At 39.4% G+C, this 14612-nt stretch overlaps 1 protein-coding gene across 3 annotated transcripts in view; it reads left to right on the plus strand.

Moving 5' to 3' along the window:
• The window catches only part of OTULINL (OTU deubiquitinase with linear linkage specificity like), a 31462-nt gene extending 17213 nt beyond the window's left edge, over window positions 1–14249 (plus strand). For all 3 annotated transcript variants that reach the window (XM_054060065.1, XM_054060067.1, XM_054060066.1), the window contains exons 5-8: window positions 573–722; window positions 1554–1682; window positions 4894–5166; window positions 6340–14249. In XM_054060065.1, the coding sequence (XP_053916040.1) occupies window positions 573–722; window positions 1554–1682; window positions 4894–5166; window positions 6340–6519 (732 nt within the window). In that variant the 3' untranslated portion in view covers window positions 6520–14249. The remainder of the gene's footprint in view (window positions 1–572; window positions 723–1553; window positions 1683–4893; window positions 5167–6339) is intronic.
• The last annotated feature ends 363 nt before the right edge of the window (window positions 14250–14612 follow it).

The following is a 14612-nucleotide window of genomic DNA, read 5'->3' on the forward strand; positions in this document are numbered from 1 at the left end:
CCACAGCAGGATGAATTCAGTAGGCTTGCGATTATCAGAGCCAAAGCAATGTAAGAGTAGGGGAGACTATGCAGCTGAGAAGAGGTCTTGGGATGCTGTGAGGAAGCAATTGAGGTGAAAGAGGACCAGGAATTGAGACTGTCTTCTTGTCCTTTTCAGGAAGCAAACTGTGAGACTGTTGGAGCAGCCAGTGTAACTGTATATAGAGTTCTCTTTCAAAGTTGTTTCTCTGCTGGTTTATTGATCTGAATTGTCTTGCCAAGGGCTCAAAGCAGTTTTTGCTGACCTCTTTTGGTTTGGTGACCATGTGAATGTTTACGATAGCAACAGTGCAGAGAGTCGCTGGGTTTGGAGAGACTGCAAAATCACTCTTAAGTGGCAGTGCCAGGTTAAGGTGTTTACAAAAACCATGGTGTTGGAACATTTTTGTGTGTATCAAAACTTAAAAATATACTGTGTTTCCCCTAGCTCCCTTTTATGAATAGTTTGGAACTGGATTCCAGTCAACACGGGCTTTGTCCAAGATTTAGGATTTTCATTGCTAAATGGGGTTTTTTTTGGTTATTTTCTAGGCATACGAAGATTTGTTTTGGAACTATCATATCAAATACCTGCGACAGGTCAGGAGGGACAACTATTGTGTACTAAGAGCAGTGCTTTTTCAGCTATTCAGCCAAGGCATTCCTTTTCCATCATGGATGAAGGATAGAGATATACTAAAGGTAAAATTAATTTCCTAAATGGACACGATTTAGGTGATCCTGCACTGCAGAAGGAAGCTTTGTTCAATGTGAAAACTGACATATCTGCTATGAAAGCTGAGGAGAATCGTTATCAGACTTTGAAGAGAAGTTTTTCAAACTCTGTGAATTGCACTTCATTGACAAAGTGTCCCTGTTCTAAATATATCAAAGCAAACATGATTCTAAGTGGTTAATAAAAAAAAAAAAAAAGGATGGCTGAATAAATACTACTGCCACTCTGCTAGATATCACTCTCTTAATACAAAAGGATGTTTGAATCCTCCTCATCCACATCCATGCAAAGTCCAATGGCTTGCTTGGGAGCTGCTGAACATGCTGCTGGAGCAGCAGGAATCCTGCCGGGGCTCCAGGAGCTCTCACAGGCGACAGCAGTGAGGAAGTGGGGGGCTATAGCTGCTGCCTGAGGGGACATGGATGCAAAATGGAAGATATCTGTAATCCTAAAAACTTTGCTGAATTTGGATCTATCTTGCTTTCCCTTCCCTCCGCCCCTCTGTATTATATACTTCACTGAGAGCATATTTTCTTCCTTTTTTGGCTCGTCCTCTTTTAAATGTTTCTTAAGGACATGGCAGAAAATGGTGTTTCCTTCTTAATATTTAAGTTGTTTTGAGGCCCACTTATATTTTTTGTTTGAATTGTACAACCAGAGGACAAAACCATAAATTAACCATAGAATCATAAATTAAAATGTATGTAGACAAGTTTATATAACTTTATGTATCTCTACTTCTTGTTATGATTATGATTGCTACTTAATTACTGTTTTGTTTTGTTTTTTTTCCCCAGCTCCCTGAAAAGCTTTTGTATTCTCAAGGTTGCAACTGGATTCAGCAGTACAGTTTTGGGCCAGAAAGATACACAGGTCCCAATGCTTTTGGTAAATTGCGCAAATGTATGGAGACATTAAAGACCAATGTAAGTATTTAGGAAGTGGTTGAGCAGAATAAAAGAAGAGGATTGAGACTGAGTCAGGGAACTGCTCCTGGTTGTGTATTTCTATGGCAGTCAGCCTCCCTCACAGGTTCAGGGAGCTGGACTGCTAGGCAGGCCATCTGCTATCCTGCAGAGGAATCCTGGTTTTGGAATTCTACTAAGTTAAGTCCTTGGGATCCTCCTGAAAGTTAGGGAGGCCATCCTCCCTACAGCTGTTACTGCATGACTAGTTGGCTCTTGCCAGCAAGTGGCTCCTGCAGTACTTCATGATTTTGATTAAAAATAACAACATGTTATATGAGGTCCTCCTGGAATTCCTCCCCAAAGGGGAAGAAGCAAACAAATAGTGCATTTCTATATATTACTATTGCCTTTCCTTTGCTCCCATCTCCATGAAATGATTTATTTATGTAGTTTTACTATAGTTTCTCTCTGTAAGCTGAAACACGTGATTACAAAGACCTGTCAGCCTTACCACCTCCTCTGCTCAGAACAGCCAGATTGCCCACATTCCCAACCAGGAGTAAACTCTTATCTACATATGCAGAACCTGGGGACTTTTAGTAGCCTCAAAGCTACTCAAGGAGAGATGAAAAATCAACCTGAAAAATTCAATCTTGCACCTTCCTTTAGGTCCTCTGAGGTTTCTGCATATCTACAGCAGCATAAGCTCTGAACTGTTCCTACTTGCTTTGCCAGAAGCTGCACCCACACCTCCACCCTCTCCTCCCCATCTTGTTCCTGCCGGGCATTTGCTCTGTATGCTGTCCTGGGTCACAGTCAAGTAGATACTAGTATTTGCTGCACGCCAGGATTTTGGCCAAGATTGGCTTGAAACTCTTTTCTGTAGCCATCCATTATCCAGTATATCAGACCTTAAACGGTCATTTGTAATTCTACACTACACTGTACGGTTCTGCATTGCCTTACCAGAGCCACAACAGCTTATTTTACTGGTATGCATTTAAGCTAGTTCCTTTTATGTAGCTCTGTGTATATGAGCCACGACTCTGTAGTTTTAAACACTGTTATCAGTGATAGTAATTGTTGCTGTTTTTTAAAAGAAAGGCGACTACAAATGGACTGACTTAGATCTAGAAGCAAAGAAATAAAAAGAGGGAATTAAAATTGAGATCTGGTCCTTGTCTCTTGCCTGAAACCTTGGTGTGCTGCAGTGACAGCAGCCTGTCTTCCTGAGATGTGCTGGTGGTTTTTGTGTACAGTTACCATTCTGTTCTGGTCACTCTTTACATTTGCCAGTGTAGGGTTGTTCAGCATTTGTTTTTATCTTGTAGTTCTTTTTAAGTCAATGTTAGTTCCTTAGCATGAGGCATATAAACAGGATGTTTGTACAGCAGAAAGTTCCAAGTCAGTACAGTGAACTAATTCATACAGTTAAAAAATTACTGCAGAGCTGCTGTATTATGCAGTATGCTGTTGTTTGACATGAGGTCTACCTCCCAACTTAATTTTATTTTTTAAAAGGTGTTGTTTGGCCAGTGTGTGAAAAATGCTAAAGAGCCAGCCCAGAGAGTTAGGGTTCTGTTGCATTTAACTATCTTCTTTACTTACTTCTTTCTTCAGCAGATACCTTAGGAAATGTTGCGTGTTTCTGTGGAGTTTGCATAGCCAGATTTAGTAAATATTACTTAGTCCCTGAGGCTTATAGGTATATATGTCTGCTCCAGATATGGTTTTAAGATGCAAGGGATGGGGGCGGGAGAAATGAGCACTGCCAAAAGTATTTTAAGCCTTTCAGGGAATATTAGTCATACACCAGCACAGTTTTTTTTCAAGAGGATTTCTATGCACCCCATACTGATGAGTCTGGGCCTCACTCCAGACTTGTGTCCGTTGACCAAGCTGAAGCATAGCGCCTGGTTGTTGCATAAGCTGGAGACACTTGCACCTCTGCAGCCTTTCCCAGCTTTATCATTGTCTTGTGGGCTTCTGCCTGCAGATGCTGTTGTGCCTGGGCCATGTTGGTTAGTAGGTGCTTTACACTCAGGGCAGGCTTTTCACTTAGGTAAGAGAGGTCCTCTAGCAAAGGGCCAGTAGTGTTTTATCGACTTGGTCTGATTTTTAACTTAAGGAAGGTCTTAAGGAATGTGTAACAAGATGGGGGATCTGTTTCTTGATTATACGATTCATGGGTAAATTAGATTTTTTGTTGCTGCATTTCACACTTCATGGCCACATCAACATATAGATGATACAAGCATAGAATTAACTGAAATTCATTTGAATCCCACTCATTGAGCATCATCTCTCCCTGCCATCCCAAAAAGCCTCTCAGTTCCAGATGACTGTGTTTAGTCACTGTGTTAAGGACGGGGTGCTTTAAGCTTTCTGATTTCATACTTAGGCCAGTATTGTCTCCCAGACGGCTCATTTTCTGGATGCGGCAATGGCTTTTGACCCCTCTAAGAGCAACAGAGAGCTTGGGAACTCTTCTTATCAACCATGAGCAGAATAAGAAATTCCTAGCCCATTCATGTCCCATGAATGTCTCTGTCCTGTCCCTTCTGGTGCAGCTAACTTCTCTTGACCTCATGAAGAAGAACACACTAAAGACATAGAAATGTGTACATTTCATAATACCACACTGGCTTGTCCAGTTTGTATAGGTTCCTTGTAATTGGTATGCTTCTGAATTGGTCTCAGCATCTAAAGAATTCAAGCTAACTCAAGGACAGAATTCAAGGATAACTTTAATATAAAGGGTACTATAGAGGAAAAATCACTGAATTTTTGGAGGCTGTAAGTTAAAAACAGGTCGGGAATCATTACCTCATCTAATCTTGGCTTTTAGCCTAGTGTGTATGTGTGATGCACCCACATGGATTTCCTGTAAGTTTCTGAAGTCCTTTTGGTGGTTATGCTCCTGTCAGAACTGACAGTGTTGGAGAGTGGCTTTTGTACACAGGAATTAGATTTGATTTTTGTAGAGTATCATTAGCATTTAGATGCTTGGAGCTGTCTGTAGCAAATAGGTTCAGATGGATAACTGGAAACTGAAACGTGTACGTCTTCAGATTTCACTGTGGACCCCAAAGAGCCAGCTGCTTATTTGCATCACCAGTTGGCAACAATAATGGTATAGTACAGACTGGCAATTGTTCCTGCTTTGGAATATCTCATGTTAAATAGAATTACTAATAATTTGATTAATATTCTTCTGTGTGCTTTCCAGTGGACAGAAATAAGTACTACTAAGGATCATGAAGAAAGAGGGAACATGTGTAATACACTCTTTTCTGATGAGACCAAAGAGCACAAAATGTATGAGGCCATAAAATTCATCATGCTGTATGAAGTTGTCGAAGCCTATGAACAGATAAAGAACAGGGAAGAACCCATACCCAACCTTTTTAGCCGTCTTCTTGCTCGTGATTCTTCATCTGACCCTTTGAGTTTCATGATGAATCATCTGAACTCCATAGGTGACTCTGTTTGCCTAGACCAGGTAATGTTATAAATGAAAAATACATTACAAAACTTATTCCATCTGCGATGTGATTAGGTGACTATATTGTACATCATCCATAGTAACTGGCTCATTTTTTTTTAATTTGGGATACGGGGAGGTGGACTGAGGATAGTCATTTATCTTCCAGGAAAAAAAATGTAGTAAAATGGGGTGGACGGTTTTATTGCTGGGCAAGAAATAAATGCTGTAAGCTATCAATGATATATAGTTTAGAACAATGATACATTTGATATGTCAAATAATTTTAGATTATGCATAATTGACCTGTTGTTTCACTTTCCTATCTGTTCTGCCATGCCAAACCCTCTATCATCGGTTACTTTTTCCCCTCTCTTTGGTTCCCACTATATTTTATGTCTGTTAAGTGTAGGTAATGAGAACTCCTTTAATTGTTCACCTTTATATGATAAGATTATTTGCTTCATTTATTTATTTAGGAAGAACTGACATTGAAGCTCCACACTGCCACTCTGCAAATAGTTTCATTTTCCAATGGGTGAAATTATTTTTTATAATCAATTTCAATTATGAAGTCAACTGTAACGTGTTGCAGTCAACTTCAGGAGCAGTTCTGTTGTAACTGGACAAGTTCTGTTCTGTCTGGCTATGCCCAAGAATATGAGCTTTTTCCAAAGCATTTTTTTTCATATTAAACAATCCTTTGCCAGAAGAGTCAATGAAGATGCCAGTTTTCAGGTTTCATATACATGAAGTACAAGGATTTTTTTTCCTTTAATATAATATTTCTCTCATGTAGCAACTGATCACAAGGTGGCAGACTTCCCATTTTTCAAGGTGTATCAATCTTTTAATAATACCTAGTCCCTTCCTGCTCCCCAGTAAGTTGTGTAAGGTGTTTTGGGAGCAGTTCATATATTGTGAGAATATATGAATATGTGAGAGGTGGAAGAGGAGTATATCTTCCATAAGATACCATAATATCTTCTACATACAACAGAGCAGTGGAAGGAGTGTTGGAACATTCAGAATATCCCAAAACATTTAATTTTCTTATCTCATTTATAAAAGGGCCACTTTTACTCCCTCTCTACTGTTATGAAGGCATGTGACTTGCCTTGACTTGGTTTATCTTTGGTTTTGTTTTCTAAGTCTAGAAATAAATGTCTTACAGACTTTTTTCATCTTTAGGTTGAACTGCTTCTTCTTGGATACTTACTTGAAGTAAAGATAAGAGTTTACAGACTGCATAGGTTTAACACTGAGGAATTTCAAGTAAACTATCCAGATGAATACCGAAGGGAATGGAATGAGATTTCTCTCCTGACAGAGGATGACCATTACTATCACATCCCCCTTTTCAGAACATGAAGGAGCAAAGACCTCTTTTTTTTCCTTTGTATAATATAGTGAGTGACCAGTTCTAGTGAATTACATTTCTAATTGGCAGCAGTAAGATTTTGAGAATGCTTGTTAATGATTACAGAATGATTTATGGATTTATTGTGTAGATGTTTTGCTTTCCCATTACAGATCAATTCACCACCAGTTAGCCATAAAAAACCAAAATATTTTGCCATACTGTCTGAGGGAAAAGCATCATATTTGATGGTTGTCAGACAAAAGAGATTGGACTGCATGGCAAAAAAGGCAAAGGCAAAGCTGTGTTTTGCATTGCTAGTCTTAAGAGTTTGCTCTGACATCTCTGGATAGGCTAAACTCGTTCCTATAGCAATTACTGCCTTTACCTTGTCTATCTCTAGCTAGGGAGGATGTATCACAGAGGAAGCAGCCCCTTGGGGTGCCGCAGTTTATACTCCAGGCAATTAAACTTGCACTGAGTTGGGGCTGCCCATGATGGAAGGATGTAAACTGAGGCTTCTGCATAGATGCTTCAAATCACAAGTATCTTCCCCTGTTGCTGGAATGCTTCCCTCCAGAGATGGGCAGAGCAATGGGCTGCAGGCTGTACTTACCTCAGACACATGAAATTTAGCTGTCTGCACTCAGCGCTGGTATCTGAAGGAGATACCAGGGGAAAAAAACCCCAAACACACACATACACACAAAAGAACACTTTGCCAGATGAACAGAATATCTACCCGACAACCAAGAAAGGTACACAGGTTTTCCAAAACCTAAAAAGAGCAACATTAATTAGTAAGTAACATGCAAGTGGAGTTTGACTTGATAGTTATCAGTGGATTTTGTCAACTTGTAAATCCTTTAGGGGCTGATTTCAACATTACCTGCCAAGCGATACAAGATTTCTTTTGCAATTCATCTGAGAAAGCTGTGCACAGAATACATTCACAAACACTGCCTTTTCAGAAAATATTAGTTTTCTATGCATTGTGAACGTTTGGCAGTGCATGTACATGTTATATCCTCTGTGTATATATTAAAATCTTTACGTATGATTGCTATCTTTAGTTTAGACCTCAGTGTCTGAAGAAGTCTATCTGGGATAGCTCAATGAGATTTAGTTTATTAAATGAAACATTTTGCCTGGTTCTATTTTCTAAAAGAATCAATTGTATTTTCATTCTTTCTAAAATGAAGGGCCTTAATTTGAACAAAGAATTGGAAGGATGTAGCAGTTCTTACAAAATATTTATGAAAAGCTAAGTTTACAATCCCATAAGCATACAGTAGTATTGAAAAAAAAAAAGGGTTTTATTAAGAAACAAAGCCTTTCCTTATGCTAGACACATGTGAACAGGCAGGTTTGGTTTTAACCCGTGCAGCAGAAAATACAAGCCCATATCAAAAATGTGAACAGAGCCTGCAGGAGCTAAAGCAGTTGCATGAGGTAACTAAATGGCAATGCTTGGAGGGCATAGAGACTGCTTGGTTCCTTTGTGTAAAGGAAAGAAATTTTATTCATTATTGTCCTTTTGTTTGTATGTTTATGTATATATATTTATAAATACAAACACCTGAGTTCTGTAATATAACAGTTTTGTTTCCTGAAAGTTCTTTAGTTCAGTTTTGTTCAGTAATTTGTAGCTTTTAATTAAGGCTTGATATCTGTAATAATTTCATCTCATCAAAACCTGCATATCAGATACTTATTTATTAAAAGGTACTTTTCTTCACTGAATGAAATAACTTACCTACTTCAGATTTGGTTCTGCTCTGCATGGGGAAATGTTATAATGTTTGAGAGTAGGGTATTGCTATCTATTTTGCATCAACAGTAACATTTACTACTACCAGTAAACTTGTCTATATTTTATTCTTGTTTTGGTACAAGCAGACATACTAAAAGAATGACATATTTTTATAGAGGGCTTTTTAATAGTCGGCATATTATCTATGAATAGGAATACAAAAGCAATACAGCTGATAGTGTGAAATTTTCAAAATGTAAATTTTTGTAATCTTGAGCATATTAATAGAAGGGGGTTAATAAAGATCCAACACAGGCAGTGGAATTTCTCTCACCACTTTGGATGTTGGCATTAATCTCTTGTTTAGATGGATCAAGTTAGGTAATATTCATTTTGTCCCAGATATCCAGAAAGGATGTGTTGAAACAGATCTGCTGGCTTATCAGATGTCAGGAGATACTAACTGAATGGTAACAGGAACAAAAATGGGATGTGAAGAAAGAGGAACTTCCAATGAAGATAATTGCAAGTCTCAGAGATAAATGCAGAGAGACGTCTACACAGGATCTTAAGAAACTGAGATAAGTTTGGGGCTGCACTGAGTTTCAATCAGGTTCTTGAATAATATGTTTTACATATGTATAAAGCAAAAATATTCTTTAACATATGAAGAAATCTATGTATATACATAGATACATGTATATGTATATAAAAAAGAAAAATACATTATAAAAGAAAATAATCCTGAGGTGCATCTGAAACTAACTGGTACTAAGGAAGTGACAGGTGCTGCAGCAACTTTTCCAATGACTGGCACAGACAAGCTTGCTGTACAAATCCAGAAGGACATTGTTACCAATTTTTTGGTTAAATGAAGTGTTGTAGGCAGCTAAAGTTTCAAGTCAGGATGTGTTTATTATTTATTGCTGCTAGTTTAGCAAGAAAAAGAAAGCATACTGAAACCTCAGCATAGGGTTTGGATTTTTCCCAAAACTTCAAAATGTGTGTTAAGAATGTAACAGAGCTGCTGAAGAAATTTCTATCTATTATAACGGGGGAAAAAATGCCATGTTTTTTAATGTAATATTTTTAAAAAATTATGTCTCACATGTATGAACCACAGTCCATTTTCCATTTTAACTCCAAAACAAAATACAGGCAATATTGAGTCTTCTGCCCTGCTACTGAATTTGCTTTTTGACTAGCTTCTGGCTACTAAGTTGAAGTGAATTAAAAATTGCCCAGCGTAGTTGTTTGCTGACAAGTCTACCTGCTTAGTCTCAGGGTATTGAGCTTCATGTCTAGGTGATAGGTGTAAGAAGCAGTTTGTAATTTGCCTAAAGCACAGATTTAAGAAATATGTATGATTTCAAATTAGTTTAGCTGTTCAGAAAAATAAAGATACGTCTATTCTTTTCAAAAGACAGAAAATTCTTATAAAGGATTGGGGTTTCTTTGCCAGTAGCTGGATCTCCTTGTCCGTCTGTACTTCAGCAGTATTAGGGCAGCTTCACTCATGACCCTGTTATTTTAGTGCCACTACAGCACTAGTGCTTTCTGGAGTCTTCATTTTTCTGAAAATCTCATGATTCTAAAGTGGTCAATTTGGGATTTCGGTGCCACAGAAGCCCCAGTCCTTTGCTCTTGGCTTGTGAGAGTTTTGGGGTGCTTGAAGTCCTCTCTGGGAGAAGATAAACTCCTTTCTGGGCCTGGCTTCATGAGAGGGCAGGATATGGGTCTTTGAGGATCCCTTGAAATCATTTGGGAGATGATTGGACTCGATGATCCAACAGGTCTTTTCCAACCTGGTGATTCTATGATTCTATGAGCCTGGTGTGGCAGCTGGGACTGGAAGGGTGATGCTACCTTACTAAGTGGCACTCATTCTTGCTTACAACATCCTTTGTGGTGTTAGTCCAAACCAGATATTGGCCAGGGAACAGGCAGCGTTGCAGAGGCTTTTTCAGAGATTTTCTGAAACATTCTAAGGGAACCGACACACCCTAGAGACAGGAGGTGATGGACCTGGCAGGGACAACAGATAAATGGAGAAAACTGGGGCTTGGTTGATTTGCATCTCTTTTCATGAAGCTTTGTGTCAGGTTTGCATCAGCCAGGGCTAGCGGGTGAGGAGGATGGCTGGAGCACTGCTGGGACTGGCAGCACAAGCTTGTGCATGCTGGTCAATGAGGGCGGGAGGGATAAATAGAAAACATGAAAGAAGCAGGATGGGTACTGGATGCTTTCATATCAGCATCTTCCAATTTTGCATAATTCAAAGGTTAATTCCTTGGAAGGACATTTAACCCAAACATCTTCCTCTTTAGTGAAGCATTTGGCCGTAGATCAACTCTTTATTGAAATGTAGAGGCAACTAATTTGAATGCATTTGTGCAAGTTTGTGTGTAGCAACTGCTGAAGTCAATAGCATATACAGCAGCTAATAAATCCTTGCATCCGTTAAGCAAAAGCTCTCACGTTCAGCTGAATGTTTCTGAATGGTAGTAATTGTCAAGATTTGTGATACACTGCATCTTACGAATTTTGGAAATGATCAGCCTTTGAGTTTCAGATGACAAGTACGGTGTTTAGCTCAGAAGGATTTCATATTCTTTTTACCTACCCAGTAGATAGCTTGCAAGCATCAGAAAATGTATTTTGATAAGCTCAGTTCTCCTACTGACTCTTTGTCACACTCGCCCAGGTGATAGTGGTGGGTTGGCCCTGTCCAACAGCCAAACACTTGCACATTCCCTCCCAGCCCAGCAACACAGGGCAGAAAATGGGAAGAACAGGAGCAAGAAAGCTTTCAGGCCAAGATAAAGACAGGAAAATCACTTATCACGTACTGTCATGGGCAAAACAGCCTCAGCTTGGGGAATTTAACTTAATGTGTTGCCAATTAGCATAAATGCTTAATTATTGACTAGGATATTGGGAAACAAAAAAAAGAAAAATACTAAAACACTTAGAGAAAAAACACCCCTCCTCCTTTCTCAGGCTCAGCTTTGCTCCAGTCTCCTCTCCTCCCCCTTGTTATCACCAGAGGACATATTCAGTCACATCAGTGAAGCAACAAGCAGCACATCAGGATTGTGGTCAAGATGTCTTAATTTCCCTCTGTCTCTCTTTGTTTCTCACTCCTTTCCTATGCTTCAACATGAGTCTTTCAGAGGCTGCAGTATTCCTCTTAGTGGGTGTACCTGCTCAAATGTCAACTTGGTATTAAGTTTTAAAACTGGTAAGTATAATTTTAATGATCACTTTTAGAAAAATCAATTCCACTTTATAAGGCTTCTATCTGTGCTGGGGGCGGGTGAAGGAGCAGGAAGGAAGGGGAAGGAAAAAGTAAGTCCATGTTTTTGTTGTCTACCCTCTTTGCTTCTTTAATGTCCTATGGCATGCACCTATAGAATAGGCTATTTAAGTTGCAAGGGATATACTATGATCATCTGGTTCAACTGGTTGACCACGTAAGGGCTGACCAAGTAAAAGCATGTTGTTAAGCATGCCTCTTCAACACTGACAGGCTTGGAGCACCGACCACCTCTCTAGGAAGCCTGTTCCAGTGTTTGACCAGCCTTTCAGTAAAGAAATGCATTCTAGTGCCCAGTCTAAACTTCCCCTGGTGCGGCTTTGAACCCTTCCCAGTCATCCTGGCATTGGGTACCGGGGACAAGAGACCAGCACCTCCCTCTCTGCTACCTCTCCTGAGGTTGCCCCTCAGTCTCCTTTTCTCCAAACGAGACAAGCCCTATATTTGTACAGGACGTGGATTAGAATAGAGCAACAAGGTCTAGAGGAAGTGTGCTGGAAAATGAGCTGGTGAGGGAGAAAACCAGCTTGGCTGAGCAGAGAGATCTGGGTGGATATCAGAAAAAAGAGGAAAGTATATGAGCTTTGGAAGAAGGGACAGGCATCTCGGGAGGACTACAAGGAAGATCGTGTAGAGAGAAAATTAGAAGGGCTAAAGCCCAACTAGAACTTAGATTGGCCAATTCTGTGAAAAGATAATAAAAAATCTTTCTGCAAATATGGCAACAATTAAAGGAGGGCCAAGGAGAATCTCCATCGTTTGCTAGATGCAGGGGGGACTTCAGTGAAACAGGATGAGGATAAGGCTGAGGAACTTAATGCCGCCTTTGTCTCAGTCTTTAATAGTAAAGTAAGATGTTCTCTGGGTACTCACTTTTTTAAAGCATGACAGCAGTACATACACAACTAGCTTATGTGCCTTGTGTTCTTTATGTATCCAGACAATGTGCATTACTATAGGACATTCCATATAAATACCTGCAGAACTTTGGACCAGGTAAAATTAAGGTCAGATAAACAGAAGCAGGATTTACATGTCCTTGGTGTGATAAGGCAAATTAAGGTCATAAATGTCGTTTAGCTTTTTCTACGATCTGATCTAGGGGACCACACTGTAGCTTTGTGTTTGGGTTTTTATGATTGACTGATTCCAATAAAGACAATAAAGATATAAATATGCCTAAAATAGAGAAATGATCTAACACTGGTGGTCAAAAAGCAAAGAACCTAAAAGTCAGACAGACAAATGAAGAACCCATAGTAAGAAATAGAAAAAAAAAAAGATGTAAAAACAACAATAAGAAAAGACTAGTTATCTGTTGCCAGAATGGAATATTACCACAGATGCTAGTTTTCCAGAAGGCAAGGAGAAACAGAAGCCCACCGTTACCACACCACTCGTTTTCTCATATTAGGCATATATGTTGTGCCTGAAGAGGGACGAAAAGGATTTGCTTCTATGCTATGAAATCACCAGCATCTTTTATGTCTTTGCACTCCCTACATTTCGAATATCAACAGGATCCTGGACCGCTAAACTGCTCAGGCTCAGTCTGGTGAATCTATCTTGAATTACAAGCAGAGCCCTTACATTGACCAGTGAGATTTAAGAAAGGAATAAAAACCTTTAATTGGAAAAGCTTCTCAGCAAGTGTGTAGAAAAGAAAGTTTTCTCAGTCTTTGTACAGGACCTTGCAAGTTTTTCTCCAGAGCAATGAGTCAGTAATGAAAACTACAGACATGAGGTGCAACCAGACTGAACTTGTGAGCTGGTGTTCTCCAAGAGGTAGGTTGTTAATACTTAAGAATAGGTGACCAGATGATAAGAGCATCCGAGTCTGGCAGCTCCAAATATTTGCAGATATCAGTAAAAAATAAAAATGGCAGAAACTTCCTGAAACTTGTTCCTATCATGAGTTAACATGATGTTATTCTAGCTGTACGGGTGTTGGACGTTCATACTATGAATAGAGGGTGCATGTAGTAATGGGTTTCTTTTGCTTTTAGAGATTGTCCACACACATATGCACATGTTGATGTACATACACCCAAAGTGAAGACCATGTGGAGTAGTAAAACAGGTGTGATGTGTGCCTGTCTTGCCTTCGGTTCCTCTCAGCCAGCTGGCTGGAGCGGACTTTCCTTTACACCTTGTGTAAGCAGTGACTCACAGCTTGTTCTCTGCTTCTGTGAAATCTTTTCCTTCTGTTTAATTTCTTTTGTTCAATGTTGCTTATCCCAATAACTTAACAGCTTTTAAATTAAACTGCCTTGCAGGGAATGTTTCCTTATTATTTGTCTGTGGTAGGTGTGCCTCTTCTTCCCATAAAATGTTCGGTCCATAACAAATTCTCAACCTTAAGCAAGAGATGGAAGAGGACAAAACTGTTTGCTATGTTGATATATATGCTCAGTCACGATGAGCCCAGAATCCTGTCATTGCAAAAATCCACAAAGAGCACAAAAAAGCATTAACATTTGAGATACATGGAAGATATGAAAGGCTTTGTAGAAGGAAAATAAAAAGGCCTGCAGAAAATGTCAAATTAGGAAAAACTGAGATCCACTGCCTAATGTAAATTGTGACTGTAATTACAATTTTTGTTCTGATACTACACAGATCCTCTGGAGCCGAACAGGATACAGCATCTGCAATATACTTCAAGTAAAGGACCTGAAGGTATTTCTCAGGGCATCATCTCCTCTACTCTTGAGCATTTCTGCTCACTTGACATTTTCATGATGGAAGTGGAAGAAAATTTCCCCTTTCCAGGAAACACTAGGATTTATTTACCACCTTCCCAAGGATAGGATGAACAGTTCCAGAAAAGGAAAACATAAATCTTTTGCCTTGCCTTCTGCGCTGAGCTTCCAGAAAACTTACTTCTTAAATAGACTCCCCCTTCATAGAGACAGAAGGGTTAAGGACTTTTCTCATCATAAAAGCTCCAAATCCAATCAGGCTCCTAAGCCTCAGATCCAGCCATCAAATGGTTCAGCACTGGGCAAGGCATAATGCTTCCAGTACATAGTGCT

This window comes from Cuculus canorus, chromosome 2 (genome assembly GCF_017976375.1).
Source record: "Cuculus canorus isolate bCucCan1 chromosome 2, bCucCan1.pri, whole genome shotgun sequence".
Classification (NCBI taxonomy): Eukaryota; Metazoa; Chordata; class Aves; order Cuculiformes; family Cuculidae; genus Cuculus; species Cuculus canorus.